General features: G+C 44.9%; 1 protein-coding gene across 1 annotated transcript in view; it reads right to left on the reverse strand.

Annotated features, from left to right (window-relative positions):
• Nucleotides 1-1,177: 1,177 nt before the first annotated feature.
• The window catches only part of MCF2L2 (MCF.2 cell line derived transforming sequence-like 2), a 273,630-nt gene continuing 254,641 nt past the window's right edge, over nt 1,178-20,166 (reverse strand). Inside the window, exons 26-29 of the mRNA XM_061166666.1 lie at nt 4,863-4,907; nt 1,908-1,996; nt 1,392-1,501; nt 1,178-1,316 (exon numbers count right to left, since the gene is read on the reverse strand). Of these exons, the coding sequence (XP_061022649.1) occupies nt 1,181-1,316; nt 1,392-1,501; nt 1,908-1,996; nt 4,863-4,907 (380 nt within the window). The 3' untranslated portion in view covers nt 1,178-1,180. The remainder of the gene's footprint in view (nt 1,317-1,391; nt 1,502-1,907; nt 1,997-4,862; nt 4,908-20,166) is intronic.

The following is a 20,166-nucleotide window of genomic DNA, read 5'->3' on the forward strand; positions in this document are numbered from 1 at the left end:
AAGCCCTAAAATAACTACAGGTATTTTATTCTGAAAATAAATAAAGCAATTAAAAAACTTCCAGTGAATGTTTACTAGTCAAATAAGTAGCTGTAAAAATAAACAATCCCCAAATAGCCAAGAATTAAGAATAGAATAAACATGAAAATAACTCAGATATTAACAATTGCAAAGATAGATAATTAAAAATAAATAATTCTAAAGGTAACTAATTTGGAAATACATAACTCAAAACAAAGTAACTATAAATGAGTAACCGAAAATAACTCAAAAACTAAGGAACTAAGTAAGATCAAATAGTTATAAACAGGTGGCTTTAAAGCTATGAGATTAAATAAAGAGAAAACTAAAAACAAAATGAATATTAACTAATAAAACTAAAAATAAATTACTGAAGATAAATGAAGCTAACTTAAAAACTAACAAATCTAAACGTAAATATCTCAAGTTAACTTGTAGCCAGTCCTCACTAAAAGGAAATAACCCTGGAACAAAGTAACCCAAGTATCACAGTTAACATTCTTGTGGGGATTCGGGGAGAAGAGCGCAGGGCTGCCCTGTGGAGTTTGAGCGGCCCGGATCAGAGGTTCTCAACCTAGCTCCCAACTCCCGCCCCAGCAGAAATTTGGCAATGTCTGAAGGCATTTTTTGATTGTCTTAATTTGGGTGAGTTGGGTGGGAGGTGTCTCTGGCATCTAGGGGATAGAGGCCAGAGATGCCCCTAAACATTCTACAATGCCCAAGAGAGCCCCCATAGCAGTTATCCCAAAGTCAAAAGTGCCAACATTCAGAAACCCTGGGCTCAGCTCTCCAGGACTGGATCCCTAACCTCCGTAGGCGCACGTGTGGAGCAGCTAGAGGTTCTCCGCGAAGTCCGCACTCTAGGCGCGTCTAGAGGAGCGCAAGGTTTTCCACGGACTCTGCGCCGTGTCCCTGCGCGGGCGCGTATCAGCATCTGCACGTTCTCCAAGGGGTCTGGTCCGAGGCCCTGCGCTCGCGCGGCAGCGCGTAGAACAGCCCGAGACCGCTCCTCAGGCTCCGGGGAGATGGTCCAGTCGCCCCCTGGTAGGACAGCGGATCTGTGGGCTGTGAAATCCCTTTGCTGCTTCTGCTCCGCGCCCACAGAAGCGACTCCCCGGAATACAATCGGCCGGGGCGGCTCGGTGGTCTGGAACGAGTATCAGTTCTCCGCGGAGGGCGGCCTCAGGCTCCCTTCCTGGGCCCGCAATGCCTCTGCTCGGGGGAAACTGGCCTCCCCAGCAGGGACAAGCAAGTCGGTAGACATCCCAAGGCTCTCCTCAGTTTCGTTCATGGCCCTGAAATTCCAAGAAGAAAGTCAGAGGAGCAACTGCTAACAAACTGGCTTACTTTTCTTTCCGCTTTCCACTCACGTGTCCTCCTCTTGGCAGCCCTCTTTCTCTCCCCGGATGCTTTCTCCCTGCTGCTGACCAGACTTGGAGGTCTCGTCGTAACTGTCGTCCAACCGAAAAAGTCCCGAGAGCTGGAAGGGAAGGGACAGCGATGCAGTGTTGGGGAGGTGGGTCAGATGCACAAGGTGATTCCCGCTGGCAGGGTGGGGCCACCCCAACTCTCCCACGGGGTCATTCAGGTCCCACAGCAAGAGCCCCTAACTCTGGCCCGAAACCAGCGCATCGCTAAGGAGCCGGTGATGCGGCACATGCTGGGCTGGGCAGGGGGGGGGGGGGGGGTGGGGGGTGGGGGGGGGGAGTGGTGTGGGAGCCACCTTGCAGATCCAGTGACCTCAGCTTCCTTGACTAAGCCGGGTCCTGATGGGCGAGAATCGTGAAAGGAGGACGAAAGGAAAAGGGGAGAGAAAGAACGGGCAGTAGACGCTGATGAACAGGAGTGAGGGAGAATACGAAGGAAGTAAGAAGGAAATAAGTTACACTCAGGGCACTGTTCTCCTTTTCCAAATCTTCTGCACCTTCACAATTGACAGAGGTTTCCATGGAGATAAACTCCCTGCTTGAGCAACCTTAGGGAGGGAAAGGGAAGAATTTGGCCTGCTGTGGCGGAGGGTGTGGGAGGACATCCCCCCCCCCCCCCCAACCCACTCCCCCATCCCGTCCCCTCCCCCCAAGCCCCCGCAGCCCAAGGGCAGGATGGAATGGGCAGCACAGGTCCCCAGAAACCCGTTCTCCCCATCTCTCCCTCCTCTCCCAGGATAGGACTGCTTCCCCTGGACCAGGAGGAGGGGTACCTGTTCCAGCTCAAAATTCTGTAACTGTGACTGAGAAGAGGTGTCCACTTGGCACTCACAACTCCCTGTCCTCCAAGAAAACTCACTGTCTTTTTGTCTTGAGGACCCTCTTGCCTCCGCTCCTTCCCGCCCTCCTGTCTTCCTGACCTCCTTCTCTCCGCTGATAACTGCTTGTTTCCCATCTCCTTGGCAGCCTCTGCCAAATGTCACTGCTCTCCCGGAGGGAAAATGAGAGGGACAGTAAGAACATCCTGCCTCTCTCTCCAGTGAGATTCATTTACCAGTTAGCAGCACCACTGCACCGGTCCTGCCAGGCCTGTTAAAGACACTGGGGAACAGCCACTCCCACCAAACACTGAGCCTGCTGTGTCTGCTGGGATGTCAGGCATTTACCAGAAGTGAAGCCTCACACAACTGTATGGACCTTAGCCCCATTTTACAGATGAGAAACTGAGACGAGAGAGATTAGTCACGAGGTTGAGTAAATTCCCTTGGCCTGTAAACACTGCATGAAAGTGAGTGAAAGTCACATCCAACTCTTTACCATCCCATGGACTATACAGTCCATAGAATTCTCCAGGCCAGAATACTGAAGTGAGTAGCCTTTCCCTTCTCCAGGGGATCTTCCCAACCCAGGGATCGAACCCCGTCTCCTGCATTGCAACTTACCAATTGAGATATCAGGGAAGCGTTGTAAACACTGCAGCTGGAATCTACACATTTTTTTTTTTTTAATCACACAGCTTGGCTTGTGAAATCTTATGTCCCCAAACAGGGACTGAACCGAGGCCCTGGGCAGTGAGAGCTCAGAGTCCCAACAACTGGACTGCCAGGGATTTCCCTACACATTCCTACTCTTTACCATATGCTCTAAAAGACATGATCCCTGTCCCCACAGTGCTGCCAAGTCAGCTTAGGAAGGTGAGCATCTGCAGAATGAGCCCACCCGACAGAGCCCCGGGTTGAGCATCAGCTGAGTTCCAGATCCCTCAGGAATCTGTGTACAGGAGAGAGATTTTAGTTCAGGTTAGAATTCAGGGGGAGGGCATTGGGGCAAGGCCCATGGAGGAGGGCCTTCTGGGCAGAGGACTGGCAGAGGAGAGGGAGTGGAAGGAGCCTGCAGTTGGAGTGGGGTGGGGTGGGGCACAGTATCTCTGGGAGCAAGCAGCCAGCAAGTGGGAGCTCCCAACCTACTGTCTGGAGACCCCCCTAACTGTGTTCTGGGGCCTGGGGTCATCCCCAGAGGAGGGCAGTGGGGGCTGTGCAAGCAACATGGGGAGCAGCAGGGCAGCCTCCAGAAACCCCATGCAAGGGCACAGCCTGGTTTAATTCTGGCTCCTGGGAGGCGGTGGGGAGAGCAGAGGAGAGCCTGGCCCTGGGAGGTGCCTCCCACTGCCCTCCTCCTGATGTGACTTCAGGTCATTCACAGGAATCCCCAGAGATGCTTCTTTAGAGTGATCATCCAGCCTGGGTGCCTTAGACCAGGGGCAGACAGTGAGGACAGAGGGATGGTGGTCTTGCTGGAAGGTTATTAGGGAGGAAGAGAGCAGCCATGTTCTTGACCACCCCTGTGTGACCCAAAGAGCTGTGTCTCCAGAGGCTGAGGTGTGAGTGACCCAGACAATGCCAGGTGCCAGGGACCCCAGAATGACCCCAGAGGTACCTGCTGGGGATGGGGCTGGGCCCTGAAGCCTCATCAGCCATAGAACATGGGCAGGCAGCCTGGGGTGAAGGCGGGCTGGAAGGAAATATGGGAACTAAAATCCCTGAGGACAAGTTCCAGCCATTCCTCAGGGTAAGCAACTCCTGGGGAGATATGACGACCTGGTGCTGGGCCCCTCTCTGCTGCCGGCCCTGCAGGATGGGTGCGGGCAGGGGCTCTGTCACCCACATTCTCCTCACAGTACCCTTGGAGGGAGACTTTCTTCTGAGGCAAGCCGCATCTGCCCTGGGTGAGCCCTCACATGTCTTCTTCATGGGCCCTGGGCTCTGGCAGTAGGAACCACACCCTATTCACCCAGCCCCCCTGTGGCTCCTGGAAGGAACCCAGAACTCTTAGAACCCAGAAGCCTTGGAGAACGTCCCTCAGTCAAAGCCCCTGGTTGTGCAGGGGAGGAAGGTGCAGCTCATGGGCAGTCTTTTACTGTATCTTTGTCATCTCCATATTTAATCCCTTTCTCCTGGCTTCACTGGCCATGGACTCTGTGGTACTAAGAGTCTTGGGTACTAAGTCTTAGTACTCAAGTGGCAACACTGAGGGGACCCCAGAATCAGTCTGGCATGTCCCAGGCACCTCAGTGAATGAATGAGAGGCCCATTGCCTGGGGTGGGAGCAGGGGCTTTGGAGGCAGTCAGACCTCCAAAGTTTTGACTGTGCAGTTTTGACTTTGCCCCTCATTCACTAGCTGTGTGATCTGGTAAGCCACTTAAACTCTCTGAGCATCAGTTTCTAAAATAATATTTCTAAAATAATAATATTTATTTTGCAGTGTTGATATAAGAATTAGCAAAAATGTTTATAAAGCACTGTGGAATTTAATAAATAACACTTGTTACGATTACTGTTAATAGTAATTACAATAATACTAAAGAGAACATCTCTGAACTGCTCTGGGCACTCCAGTGTGCTATTATTACTCACGTTTTGGGGATATTTGTCTGCCATTGTCTTCATCTTCATAAACATCTGAGAGAGGAAACATTATAAAGGTTAAAAAGGGGCTTTAACAGGAAGCAGAGCACATGCACACACACACACGAAAAGCCAAACCGGACACACAGACCCTTGACAAATATTTAGTTTAAGTACAGCAAAATTTCAAGTGATAGTTGTATTCTTGGAAAATGAACAGAATGACCCTGGTACCAGCACAGGTCCAGCAGTATGTTGGGAAGGTTTACCCTGAGTCTGGGACACTAGCAGTCCATGTACAGAATGAGCATAAAGAGTGTTGGTGGAGAAGGACAAGAAGAACAGAACAGGTGAGTCATCAAAATTCATGCTGATAAGGACGGGTGTATTTTCTTTTCCTTCAGTGAATGATCTCTATAGCACATGCCACATAAATCCTAAAATATCTACGGAGTTTAGTTTTAGCACCTAGCTTTTAAAATCCTGATCTTTTATTTTGCTTAAAAAATGAAATTTACTAACAAGTGAGCCCATTAGTGAGTTTAAACTGTCCTCTTCAGATACATGTATATGTATGGCTGAGTCCCTTCACTGTTCATCTGGAACTACCACAATTGTTAATTGGCTATGCATGCATCCTAAGTCAGTTCAGTAATGTCCAACTCTTTGCGACCCTATGGACTATAGCCCTCCAGGCTCCCCTGTCCATGGGATGGATTCTCCAGGCAAGAATACTGGAGTGGGTTGTTACACCCTCCTCCAGGGGGATCTTCCTGACCCAGGGATCAAACCCGCGTCTCTTATGTCTCCTGCATTGGCAGGCAGGTTCTTTACCACTAGCGCCACCTGGGAAGCCCATTAAGTGCACCCCAATACAAAATAAAAAGTTAAAAAAAAAGAACACATGTTTCTCATAAACTATAGACTTTGAAGATAAAATTAGGGCTTTCCCCTTGCTGTCCACTAGGTGGCATAAAGGGACAACTGTAGGTCCTGCTAGTTCAGGGGCGGCTCTTACTCCATGGACTCCAAAGGGGTAAACTATTTCTTTTTTTTAAAACTGGAGTTTCCTTTATTCCTCTATCCCTTTAAAATAACTATCTCTATCATATAAGTTAAAGTATATCATTTTCACTTGGGGGTTGGGGAGTAGAGAGCTACCTTAAAGCAATACGTAAGCCCCTGAGCTTTCCTTCCCTTCCCTGAAGGAGCAAACGTGGGAAACTAATTGCTATTCAATATGCTAACAGCAATCTAGGCACCAGCCTAAGAACTTCATCTAATTCTCACAACAAGACCATACAGTATCACTTCCATTTTGTAAAAGAATTGATGAGAGTAAAGTAAGCACAAATAAGTTAAATAATTCACACAAAGAGATGGAGCTGAAGTCTGTTAGTCCTCGGTGCTTGGACACCTAACTGTGTGCAGTTTTGATAATGTGCTCTTTCTCTGCCTTCTAGGAGTCAACCAGTAGGGTCATGTTCTGCCTAATTCATCCCAATAGCTCTCCAGAGCTCATGACAGGTGAGATCTCCAGGGTGCTTGCACCAGTACTAGGTTGGATTAAGATCTTTTGCTTGGTGCCCCAGAGTATGAACTTGGACACCTACGATGTGATCTCTACTGAAGTGTCCATTTCCTTTGCATACCTGTCTCTGGCCAGGTTTTCATTCCAATCCCAAAGAAAGGCAATGCCAAAGAATGTTCAAACTACCGCAAAATTGTACTCATCTCACACACTAGCAAAGTAATGCTCCAAATTCTCCACGCAAGGCTTCAACAGTATGTGAATCAAGAACTTCCAGATGTTCAAGGTGGATTTAGAAAAGGCGGAGGAACCAGAGATCAAATTGTCAACATCTGTTGGATTATAGAAAAAGCAAGAGAATTCCAGAAAAACATCTACTTCTGCTTTATTGACTACACCAAAGTCTTTGACTGTGTGAATCACAACAAACTGTGGAAAATTCTTAAAGAGATGGGAATACCAGACCACCTTACCTACATCTTGAGAAATCTATATGCAGGTCAAGAAACAACAGTTAGAACTGGACATGGAACAATGAACTGGTTCCAAATTGGGAAAGGAGTATGTCAAGGTTGTATATTGTCACCTTGCTTATTTAATTTATATGCAGAGTACATCATGTGAAATGCCACACTGGAGGAAGCACAAGCTGGAATCAAGATTGCTGGGAGAAATATCAATAACATCAGATATGCAAATGACACCAACCTTATGGCAGAAAGTGAAGAGGAACTGAAAGTCTGTTGATGAAAGTGAAAGAGGAGAGTGAAAAAGCTGGATTAAACCTCAACATTTCAAAAAACTAAGATCATGGCATCCGGTCCCATCACTTCATGGCAAATAGATAAGGAAACAATGAAACAGTGACAGACTTTATTTTCTTGGGCTCCAAAATCACTGCAGATGGTGACTGCAGCCATGAAATTAAAATACGCTTGCTCCTTGGAAGAAAAGCTATGAAAACCTAGACAGCATATTAAAAAGCAGAAACATTACTTTGCCAACAAAGGTCCATTGAGTCAAAGCTACGGTTTTTCCAGTAGTTATGTATGGAGTGAGAGTTGGACTATAAAGAAAGCTGAGCATAAAAGAATTGATGCTTTTGAACTGTGGTGTTGGAGAAGACTCTTGAGAGTCCCTTGGACTGCAAGGAGATCCAAGCAGCCCATCCTAAAGGAGATCAGTCCTGGGTGTTCATTGGAAGGACCGATGTTGAAGCTGAAACTCCAATACTTTGGCCACCTGATGCGAAGAATTGACTCATTTGAAAAGATCCCGATGCTGGGAAAGATTGAAGGTAGGAGGAGAAGGGGACAACAGAGGACGAGATGGTTGGATGGCATCACTGACTCAATGGACATGGGTTTGGGTGGACTCCAGGAGTTGGTGATGGACAGGGAAGCCTGGTGTGCTGCAGTCTATGGGGTCTCAGTCGGACACGACTGAGCAAATGAACTTAACTGAATTCTGGCCAAGAGGAAGGGAATCACTCAGAAGCATTCAGTTGCTTTCAGTTTTCACATATTCTCACAGTACTTTTCATTTATTTTTGTTTGTTTGTTTGTTTTTAGTGCATATTTTGTTGTGGACGTGAGTTTGAGCAAACTCCAGAAGACAGTGAAGGACAAGGAAGCCTGGCATGCTGCAGTCTATGGAGTTGCAAAGAGTTGGACATGACTGAGTGACTGAACAACAACGAATTTTGTTGTCAGAATCCCTGACAGTTTCTAGAGCAGCCTGATCCTGCTGCCTTAGACTTTCAGGGCTGCTAGAAGCTGGGGTCAAAGAAACTTCACAATTGGGAGACTATCACCTAGCTTAGCAACCAGCTGCCCTCTGAGGTGTCTAATTGGGTTTAGCTGAAGCCTTGCCCATTTAATCAGAGATTTAGTGAGAATTTTCCCATAAGAATAAAATATAAAGCCCACCAGACAAAGGAAACAGTTGTCAGGCTCCAGGAAGTCCTTGATCCTGATCATTAAGAGGCGGTCAGCCTGCTACCTAACAGAGGCAGAGAGGAGCATATCTGGTGCTCCTGTCTTCCACCAGGACATGTCCTACCACTTCCCTGCCTCACTGTCACTGTAAATGGGCAAGCAAAAGGACAAAAGCCAGACAAGAGTCTGGGATACCCACTGTGTATGCCACCAGCAAAGTGCCAGGTGAGAGGGAAAGGGATGTAGAAGGGATGTGGAGGGAGATAATGACTTAAGGGAACAACCTAAGGACAACTTCAGCAGCAGGCAGCAGACATAGATTTAACTAGAACTCTTACTAAGTCCACTGGTGGAAATGTCTCCCCTTGGGAATTAAGACCTTCAGACCCACTGAGGCTGAAGTAGAAGGAATGGGAGGATAAATTCCCCATGTGGGTCACTTTGGGTGTGACAATGAATAAGGTCACAACTCATTCAACCTCTTGGCTCCCATATCCATATATTCTGCCTCCTGGGGTCCTGTGCCATAAAGTGGCCGTTGGTTTAAGGTATATACTGCATCCTGAGGTTAGCACACCAACCCCTCAGTCTCATGTTCAAACTGCTGTTCACAGGTGCCTTCAAGAGGTTCTATCAGGTCAGCAGCATCTGAACATGTGGTAGGATCAGTGGGCTGGTCCTGTGGTCACACGCCCATGGCTGTTCCTCTCTTGCCAGAATGAGTCTCTCAATCAAAGCACTGTTCTATTCTGTGTTGCAAACTGACGCAGATAGAGTAGGACAGGCACAGGTGTCAGCCCCACTCACGGTGAATCACTGTAGTCTCCAGCCTGGAGGGCCTGATGAAATCACCTGTTCTCCTCAAGAGCTCAGCATGGGTTTCTGTGCTGGCAGTCAACACTGGCAGCAGCTAGACTGGTCTTGATGATAGGGAGCCCATGCTACTGGGACCATGCACAGCCTTCCATTCTGCTGCCAAGACTTCTCCATTCATGAGCCCGTTATTGTGCAGGTACTGGGGTGCCAAGGAAGAAGCTGGCTGACACCTCCTGGCTAAGTCATCCAGTCAGCTTGGTTCTTTGGTAACTTCTCTGCAGTGGATGTTCTCTGGGGTTGTTAAAGCATGGCACAAAGATCCTCACATTTTGAGCTCATATCCATATGTCTATGTGCCTCTTCCCCAGTCAGATCATGTAATTTGATGCTAGTTATCATTCAAGAAGGGGTTGGGGAAGGGTGATGGGGATGTATCCTGAGGAGGGCAAGCACTGTCTTGCACTGTAAGTCCCCTACATATGAACCTTCAAGTTGAGAACTTTCAAAGATGTGAACATGCATTCACATGTCCAGTCACATAAGTTAGTTCATGTCTCTGGCGTACATTGTTGCATGTGTATAGCCTCTGAAAGTAGATGTGTCTTTGGGGACTTTATTGTACAGTACTGTATGGAGTATGGTAGGACAGTACCTTGATTTCAAGCCCAGGATGTCTGGAAGCAAGTGTGAAAGCAGGGGTCATGTAGCTGGTACCGCTAAAAAGTGCCAAGCGATAATGATGGGAACAAAAGTGAAAGTAATTGCAAGAGTAGAGAGACAAGAGAAAGAAGTAACTGAAGAACCAAAGAGTTTCACATTGCAGGAAATGGCAAGGGGATTTTCTTTATTTGAGGAGGCACTGTTAGATTTTAAGACACAGGATCCAAACCTAGAATGGTACACGAAGATTGCAGCAGCCATTCAGAATGCAATCTAGTGTTACTGTGTCATCTACAATGAAGAAAAAAAGAGCTACTACCCAGATATCACTGGATTGTTTTTTGAAGAGGGTAGATCGAATTTAATCCAGCAAGGAACCTGAACCTGTGCCATCAGTCAGGCATGAGTGAAATTGCAGTTTGCCTTCCGTCTCCTATTGCTGATGATCCTTCAGCTCGACCATCTCCCACCTCCTCTCCCTTTTCCAGTCAGTGACTCTTCTTCACAGTGACTCTTGTTGACTCAAAGCCAGCCCCTGTATACCAACTGTTGTACTGTACTTTTCAAGGTACTAAGGTTTATTTTTTGTGTGTTTGTTTTTTATGTATTATTTGTGTATAAAGTATTATAAACCTATTACAGTACAGTATTATATAGCTGATTGTGTTAGTTTGGTACCTAAGCTGACTTTGTTGCACTTATGAACCAGTTGGATATAACACACTCTTAGAATGGAACCTGTTCATATTAGGGGACTTACTCTATGCCTTATCTGAGACTTCTGCATAATCTTGCAGGCAGGAGAAGGGCTGATCCTCCATCAAGGGGGAATGGCACCCTTCTGCCAGTCCAGGGGAACAAGGGCATGTACCCAGATATTCTCCAGTTTTTCAGTTGCATATCTTCCTTATCAGGGCCCAACTTGCCTGCTTCATCTGTTGCCACTAGGGACCCCAAATAATCAGGTAGCAGACTTGCCTAGGCTGAGAATTTATCCTTCTCTCAAGTATGCCCTCTGCTGTAGGTGATGAGGGGCTGAACACTGGAAAGATGGCCTTCTGATTCTCACACTGTGCTTTACATTGGCAGTTACTCTGAGTCTGCCACTGTCTTCACTCTCTTCAATGCACCAGTGGTGCTTAGCAGTACCCTCCCGGTGCCACGTTCCTGATAGTTAATAACTTTCAAAAAAAAAAATAATAACTTTCCCAAACCTCTCGAAAGCTGGAGACACTGCACCTGCCGATGCATCCCTGTCGGCCTGTATCTGATCCCAGCTCACCACCGGGGAAGGCCTTAGCAATTGAACAGCTCCACAGGCCAGTGTCCAAGACTCCCAACATTCTACCTACTGCAGTGATGCCTCATTGCCATCTGGCCAGCAGTGACCCAACACCAGAGTCCCATCCTTTCTAGGACCTCTCCTGGACCTGTCTTAGGTCAGGTTTCCCAGAAGCAGATTGTTGAGGAGAAAGGGCGTTCAACTGAAATGTGTAAGGTAGTGAGGGCAGAAGATAGAGCAAGGAAGAAGCCAGGGCAGATGAGGGTCCAGCCAAGGTCTAGCATCAGCCTGGTCACCTAAGAAATGCTGGGGTATGGATGGCACCACAAGTGTCCCATCTCGAGGTAGAAGGGTTGGCTTTTGTGCCCTGAATCAGCCAGAAAAGCTGTCCCAGAGAGAGGCCTTAAGCGCTCATGTACTTCTTGGATGGATGGCTCTGGTTAGTTGAAGATCGCAACTGACTAACAAAAAGGATCAGGATGAGGTCTCAACAGCCTCTAATACACTACTGTGTGTGGGTTTTATAAACTAAAAAAAAAACTAGGTTTTATTTTTAGAGCAAGTGTAAGCTTATGGAAAAACTGAACAGGAAGTACAGAGTGTTTCCATATGACCCTTCACCATTCTCTCCCCACAGTTTCTCTTATTATTTACATCTTGCGTTAGTGCAGTATGTTCATTACAATAGATAAACAAGTGTTGATACACTATTACTAACTAAAGTCCATAGTTTACATTAGGGTTTACTCTTTGAGTTCTACCTTTTGTGGGTTTTGACAGATCCGTAATGCCATGCAGCCACCATTATATCACAGAGAACAGTTTCAGTACCCTAAAAATCTCCTGCATTCCACCTACTCATTTGCCACCCCCTACACTGAACCCTTGGTAACTGCTGATCTTTTCATTGTCTCTCATTTTTTCTTTTCCTGAAGGTCATATAGTTGGAATCATACAGTATATAACTTTCTCAGAGTGGCTTCTTTCACTTAGCAATGTGCATTTGTTTCCTCCATATCATTTTAAGGCTTGACAGCTCATTTCCTTTTGCTGCTGAATAATATCCAATTGTATGGGTGTACCATAGTTTGGTAAATATTTAGGTAAGTACCAAGGAGTATGATCACTGGACCACACGGTAAGGTTATTTTAACTGTGTGAAAATCTGCCCAACTCTTTGTACTATTTTGTACTCTCATCAGCAACAAATGACAGTTCCTATTGCTCCACATCCTCACCACATTAGTGTCCTACACTAATTTTTACCATGTTACATGTTTACCGTGTAACTCTCAGTTTTTTGCTGCAACAGCTAATCGTTTGAAGAGCTAACAGGTTTTTGTGAAATTAGCTGGTGAAAAAGTCACCAAAGCTCATGTCAACCTAAGAGTTATTAACATTATATCTTTCTGCCTCCTGAAACCAGCCTGCTTTCCTGGCATTTAAGGTGTGTGCATGCATGTGTATGCACATGCATAAATATATACATAAATACATATGCATAAATATATATGGACACAGCCTACAACCAAGCCTAGACTGGAACACCCTTAACCTAATGTCAGCTGCTTACCTCATGTCTTTGGGTCTGATGACCTCAACTACCTGGAGAGAGACAGAAGGAAGAAAAGAAAGGCACCTGTACAATTTGCATCTTTATGCTTTGGATAAAGGAGGAGTTATAACTTTATTAACAGGTTCATATCTGCTCATTTGTAGATTGTACCAATGTTGACTTGTCTGTCCTCAAGCAAAGGATCTTTTGTTTTCTTTAAGAGATTCTTGAACATGAAACACCTCAAGAACAAAACATACTTTATGACTAGACAAAATGGATAAACTCAATTTTCTAACAGTACTTGATAAACTGGAGTCACCGGTTAAGTGGGCAGCCAAGATATGACTTCATCAGAGATAGTATTGGGGGATAAAGCCAATTATTTAGGAGATGAAAATCTGTTTTTATCTTTTCTTAAAAATGCTTTTTTCCCCATAAGTTAATACAAAGTCTCCACAGTAAAGAAAAACAAAAATTTCATACCGTCTAGAGATTCTGCTACATGGAGGGACAGGCCTTATCATACAAAGAAAACTTAGGGATTTTATGCTATGAACTTTCATCAGCCATAATTTTTCTCAAGCCTTACTTTTTCTGGTCTGTACTAAGAAGAAAGTATGTAATTTTTCATTTTTCAAATATAAAATTTTATAACACACATATACAGCCTAGTTGAGAAGGATTGCCTAATTAAATGCCATTGCCATTAATATTTGCTAACCAAAATGGAATATTCAATTTCTTAATTATGTGGCTATCTTCCTGTTAATTTGCCATTTCATGATTATTAGCATCCAAGGCTCTAGAAGTCTGAATAAGAACATAAACTAGTCAGCCTTGTTCTGGAGTAGGGGTGGGCTGTGCATGTTTTGTTAATGGCTTTTTGTAATTTCAGTCAGGCAGTCAGTTTAGTCACTCAGTCGTGTCTGACTCTTTGTGACCCCATGAACCGCACCACGCACGGCCTCCCTGTCCCTCACCAACTCCCGGAATCCACCCAAGCCCATGTCCATCGAGTCGGTGATGCCATCCAACCATCTCATCCTCTGTCATCCCCTTCTCCTCCTGCCCTCAATCTTTCCCAGCATCAGGGTCTTTTCAAATGAGTCAGCTCTTCGCATCAGGTGGCCAAAGTATTGGAGTTTCAGCTTCAACATCAGTCCTTCCAATGAACACCTAGGACTGATCTCCTTTAGGATGGACTGGTTGGATCTCCTTGCAGTCCAAGGGACTCTCAAGAGTCTTCTCCAACACCACAGTTCAAAAGCATCAATTCTTTTATGCTCAGCTTTCTTTATAGTCCAACTCTCACTCCATACATAACTACTGGAAAAACCATAGCCTTGACTAGATGGACTTTTGTTGGCAAAGTAATGCCTCTGCTTTTTAATATGCTGTCTAGATTGGTCATAACTTTCCTTCCAAGGAGTAAACATCTTTTAATTTCATGGCTGCAATCACCATTTGCAGTGATTTTGGAGTCCAGAAAAAGAAAGTCAGCCACTGTTTCCACTGTTTCCCCATCTATTTGCCATGAAGTGATGGGACTGGATGCCATGATCTTAGTTTTCTGAATGTTGAGCTTTAAGCTAACTTTTTCACTCTCCTCTTTCACTTTCAACAAGAGGCTCTTTAGTTCTTCTTCACTTTCTGCCATAAGGGTGGTGTCATCAGCATATCTGAGGTTATTGATATTTCTCCCGGCAATCTTGATTCCAGCTTGTGCTTCCTTCAGCCCAGGGTTTCTCATGATGTACTCTGCATTTAAGTTAAATAAGCAGGGTGACAATATACAGCCTTGACATACACCTTTTCCTATTTGGAACCAGTATGTTGTTCCATGTCCAGTTCTAACTGTTGCTTCCTGACCTGCATACAGGTTTCTCAAGAGGCAGGTCAGGTGGTCTGGTATTTGTAATTTATAGGTGCTCAATAAATGTATTTTGACCTAAAACTCCTTTTAGAGGCCTTTTCCAAATAAAGTATATGTATGCCTGAAGACATCCCTCATGTCCCACCGATCTAATCACGTGATAATCTAAAACCAAAGTCTGAAATACTAAATTCCTAATACTTTGATTACAGGCAGTAGAAAAAGCATAAAGAAGGTATTTGGGGAAAGATTTTCTTTAAATATTCAAGGAAAAAAATGACAACAAAAATAGCACATTCAAGCCTCATAGGAGAAGGCAATGGCACCCCACTCCAGTACCCTTGCCTGGAAAATCCCATGGATGGAGGAGCCTGGTGGGCTGCAGTCCATGGGGTCATGAAGAGTTGGACACGACGGCGTGACTTCACTTTCACTTTTCACTCTCATGCACTGGAGAAGGAAATGACAACCCACTCCAGTGTTCTTGCCTGGAGAATCCCAGGGACAGAGGAGCCTGGTAGGCTGCCATCTCTGGGGTCACACAGAGTCAGACACAACTGAAGCAACTTGGCAGCAGCAGCAGCAAGCCCCATAAACACATAATCTATCATGCCATTAAAATACAAAATATAAAAATGCCTCCACATTTCTTTTTGACCCCATGCCCAATTCTGCCTACCAGAAAACTGACTGATCAAGTGTTCCTAACCTTTTCAGGGAAAGCTTTGGGAGGAGGTGAAATCCAAAAACCCTGGATACAGCAAAAAATATAGTGCCCCCATTCAGTGTCTTCTTCCAAAGCAGTGGCATTCTGGCAATGCTCTTAGCCTACAACCATTTCCTTAAGAGGACGGCTCTTCCAATGAGGAAATTACTTCTCAATGTGAAATATTTGCCCTCATTTTCATTCTGGCCTAACTGGATCTATGCAAATGAATAGCAGGAAGTTAATTTTATACCTTTCTTCTTACTCACATGATTAAGGAAGGGCTGAGATTCAGGTACTATCTTCCTCAGCTTCTAAGCAGCTGGTGTCACCCCCATTGATTTCATGCTCCACTCTACTATTGGATCTTACCTTGAATCCTACATGTGCTGGGGACTGAGTCTTCCTTGCTACTGGTAGCTCTTTCTATATTTTCAATCCAGGGTACAAATTCCACTTCACTGCCTTTGCTTTAGAGAAATACACGTGAGCTCCCTACACTGGTTCTCTATGGGAGGAGTGGTATTGACTCACACCAGATTTTCCCCAGCTAAAGCTTTATGGACCTGCTTCCTATTCCTCCTCCACCTGTGGTCTAAGACTTGCCCCAGATCTCTGGATGACATTTAACAAAGGAATGTTAAAGGGATTCCACCTGCCCGATTACATAGTTAACACCTAACTGGCTGCAAATCTTGAAATGAGAGAGGTTCATGCTGTTCTTACAGAGTCGTTTGCTAGCCTGATGTGATTATTCAATCAGTTCTTTCATTTATTCACTAAACATTTATGGAGCATCTAACTGAGTGCCAGGTTCTTGTATAATATGAAGCCTGAGGGAAACTAAAACTAATAAGGCAACCTCTGTGCCCTAGAGAAAACCCATGGTCTAGTGGGGAGAAAAAGTTAAACACATCATAAAATTATAATACAGCACATTCAATACTGTGATAGGGGTACTCCTTAAGGGAGTGAGTACAGAGAGGAGGGAAAGAGACTCGACTGTCCACCAGAGCCCTCACCCCTTCCCATCACTATCATCTCTCGTTATTTTAGGGGAGCCTCTACTAAACAGGGTGTACCTGAACTGGATCCCAGGCTACAGGTTTATTCAGCAAGTGTTTATTGGGTACCTCCTGAGTGCCTTGGAACAGAGAGAGGAAATAGAGATGGACAGTTTATAAGTGGGCAGAAATAGATGGCAGAACTGAACCCTGAAAGAAGTATGAGTGTATCCTCTTCTAGACAAGGAGGAATGCAGAGAGGAAGGACGATGATCAGGAGAGCCCCGGGTAGAAAGAGAGAAGCTGAATGAATAAACATCAGAGGGTACACTTGCCTAGTCAGCAAAGTAGGAGGCAGGGCAGCCAGGTGACAATAGGAGTAGAATTGGAGGTCATAAAAAAGTTACAGAAAACAGCCAGGGGCAAAAGCATTTACAGCAGGTTTCAAAATGGCAGGTATGACTCAACTGCAACTCAGCAACCTAGCATTGGGAAAGATGCCCGAGGCTGGCAGTGGGGCCAGGGAGCTAATATTTTTTAATTAGAAAAGTTAAATTAAATTAAAACTTAATTGGAAATCCCTTGTAATAAGCTAAGTGATGAACAAAATCAATGATAGCAATTATGTAGATGGGGGTGTGGCAGAGGATTAGATGGTTGGATGGCTTCACTGACTCAATGGATATGAGTTTGAGCAAACTCTGAGAGAGAATGAAGGACAGGGAAGCCTGGCATGCTGCAGTTTTGGGGTTGCAGAGTCAGACATGACTTTGCAACTCAGTTCAGTTCAGTTCAGTCACTCAGTCGTGTCCGACTCTTTGCGACCCCATGAACCACAGCATGCCGGGCCTCCCTGTCCATCACCAACTCCCGGAGTCCACCCAAACCCATGTCCACTTCGCAACTGAACACACACAATTATTTAGAATCAATAGAAACTGTCTGCAACACTGGACACCTCTTAAAAAATGAGTACACACCTAGTGCTTGCTTCAAACTGTAGATTTCCTTGGTATGAAATTTAAAAAAAACACCAGCACTCTCAAACATAGCTTCCCCGGTAGCTCAACTGGTAAAGAATTCACCTGCAAAGCAGGAGACACCGGTTCCATTCCTGGGTTGGGAAGATCCCTGGAGTAGGAAATGGCAACCCACTCCAATATTCTTGCCTGGAGCATTTCATGGACAGAGGAGCCTGGGGTCGCAGAGTTGGGTGTGACTGAGCTACTAACACTTTCACTTTTTAACTCTCAAACATAAGCCAATTTGAATAGATTTTACACATTGATTTTATACACACGCAGACACATAGAATACTATAAAAATTTATTAAAGTGTGTAGGTCTTGGTATTTTCTTAGTCTTTTGGAAAACCTTTCTGCAATCCTGGCTTACTTGGGCCTGGCATCCCTCCCACTTCTCTGGCCATCCTGCCATTCCCTGTGTGCCTTGACTCTTCGTCCATCTAGGTTTCTACAGTGAGCTCCATTAGCACTGAATAAAGGGATAAACAATGTGCACATTAAGTGCTCATTTTTTCCACCTGAGCCCAAATTACCTGACTTGGTGAGGGAAACAGCATGAGTTTCTGGGACAGTGATAAGAATCACATTCTTCATTTGGGTGTTGTTCCAGCCTGTGAGAACAGCACCAGGTCTCAACCTCCAGTGGCCCTCACCCTCACTGCCTACACTTGTGTTAAAGCCTAACCCCTCAGTCTGATACTGGAGGTTTACCTCCCTCTATCTCAACCTCATTTACTTCCACTCTACCCAGGAACCTCTCAAGCCTGGCTGCAGGTCATCACTGAACATGGTCCCTTGGAGGCAGCTTGGTGATTTTCAAAGGTTCCTGGGTCCACCTTCATTACCCATGTGATGGGTGGAAGTTGCCCAGGTGCTAGGATGAGCCTGTGGCCTGGATTTCCTGCTTTGGGCTCTGGAGCCTGCCAGGACAGGGAGAGACCTTATACCAGGCACCATGCTGCCCTGCAAAAGCTGTCTGTGGCCAGAGCCCCTTCCCAGTGAGCCTGATCTTCTTTGGTGTCCCAAGACCTCCTGGTCACAGAGGGTCAGGCCACAAGGGAAGGATGTGCAGAAGTTGTCCCAAAGCACAGTGCCTGTTGCCCTCCTTGACCTGCACTGCTGTGTCCCATGCAAGGGTCACACTCTTCTCTTTCCAGCCCACAGCCTCTCTGACTCTGTAATTCCCTTTAGTTAAGAGAGTGGGGTGTGGCACTGTAGGGATGAAGCAGGGTGCAGAGCTGTATAAAGTTCTGGAGCTGAGGTCCTGACCTTTCTGATCTGACCACCTCCCTGAGGAACCTCCCTCCCCTATTGCCTGATGTCCCTGTGTCTATGTTCCACCCGGAGTCTCATCTCCTCGCAGGGACCAGCCCAAGGCCCCACTCCTGCTCACTCAGTCACAGGGTGCAGAGGCCTTTCTGAATTGCTAGAGCCCTTGCTGTTGGCATCACTTGAAGTGACATTTCATCAGACCTTCTTGGTGAGCCAGGCTCAGGGGACTTGGTTCTGCTGCTGGAAAGTTGTGTGAAATTGACCCTCTGTTTGCCTGTCTGAAGATGAAAGGAGCCGGAACCACACCTCAGGGCTGATGCTTCAGTTTAGTTTGATTGGTTTTTTTCAGTCTAAACTACTTGCTAGTGTCTGTTTCTGCTTCTTATCTATACTTTACATTTCTGTCACAACCTAGAGCATAGGGCTTGAGGAAGACTTAAGAAATTTGTTTCTGAGTTATTAACTGAATGAATACCAAGATCTTACAACAAACATGTTTTTCTGTGGGGCAAAGAAGAATTGGGCAATCTAGTTAAAATTTAGATTGTAGATTAAGCTCACTATTGTTAAGATATCACTTCTCACCAAATTGATCTATAGATTTTACACAATCTGTCAAAACCCCAGCAAGCTTTCTTGTAGAAATTGACAACTGATTCTAAAATATATACAGAAATGTAAAAGATATAGAATAGCCAAAACAACTTTGAAAAGGAAAAACAATGTTGAAAGACTCAAACAATCTGATTTTAGACATTATAAAGCTACAGAAATCTAGGATAGTAAAGTATTGATGTCAAGATAGAAAACTAGATCAATTAAACAGAACAGAGCATCCAGCAATAGATGCACATATATGAATAGTCAATTGGTGGAAGAAGAGTCTTTTCAACAACGGTATTTAGAACAATCATTAATGTGCACAAAACTGAACTTTGATTGACACTTCATAGCAAATACCATAAAAATCCCTCAGAATGGATCAGAGACCTAAGTGCAAAACTTAGGTCTAAACATCTAGGAGAAAACAAGGAATCTTTGTTATCTTTAAACAAATATTTACTACACATAACAGCCACAGTATGATCTGTAATTTAAAAAATATTGGATTTCATAAAAATTAAAATCCTCTTCTCCTAAATAGATACTCTTAAGAGAATGAAAAACTAAGCTACAAACTGAAGGAAAATATTTGCAAATTACATATCCAATAAATGACTTGTATCCAGAATATATTTTTAAAAAACTCTCAAAACTAAATAATAAGAAAACAATGAACAAAAGATTTGAACAGAGACTTCACCAAAGAAGATATATGGATGGCAAGGAAGCACACAAAAAGATGCTCAACCATTAATCACAGCAACTTAAAACCTCAGTAACACGCTACTACACACGTATTAGAAGGCTTAAAATGAAAAAAGACTGACAATACCAAGTGTTGGTGAGACATGGAGCAAGTGGAACTTTTATATACTGCTATGGGAGTATAAGATGGTATAACCATATTAGAAAAGAGCTTAGCAATTTCTTTAAAAAGTTAAACATGCACCTGCCATATGACCTAAACATGACACTCTTAGGTATTTACCCAAAAGCAATGAAAACATATGCCTGCAAAATGATTTGTACCCAAATCTTCAAAGCAGC

The sequence above is a fragment of the Dama dama genome, chromosome 19 (genome assembly GCF_033118175.1).
Source record: "Dama dama isolate Ldn47 chromosome 19, ASM3311817v1, whole genome shotgun sequence".
In the NCBI taxonomy this organism is placed as follows: domain Eukaryota; kingdom Metazoa; phylum Chordata; class Mammalia; order Artiodactyla; family Cervidae; genus Dama; species Dama dama.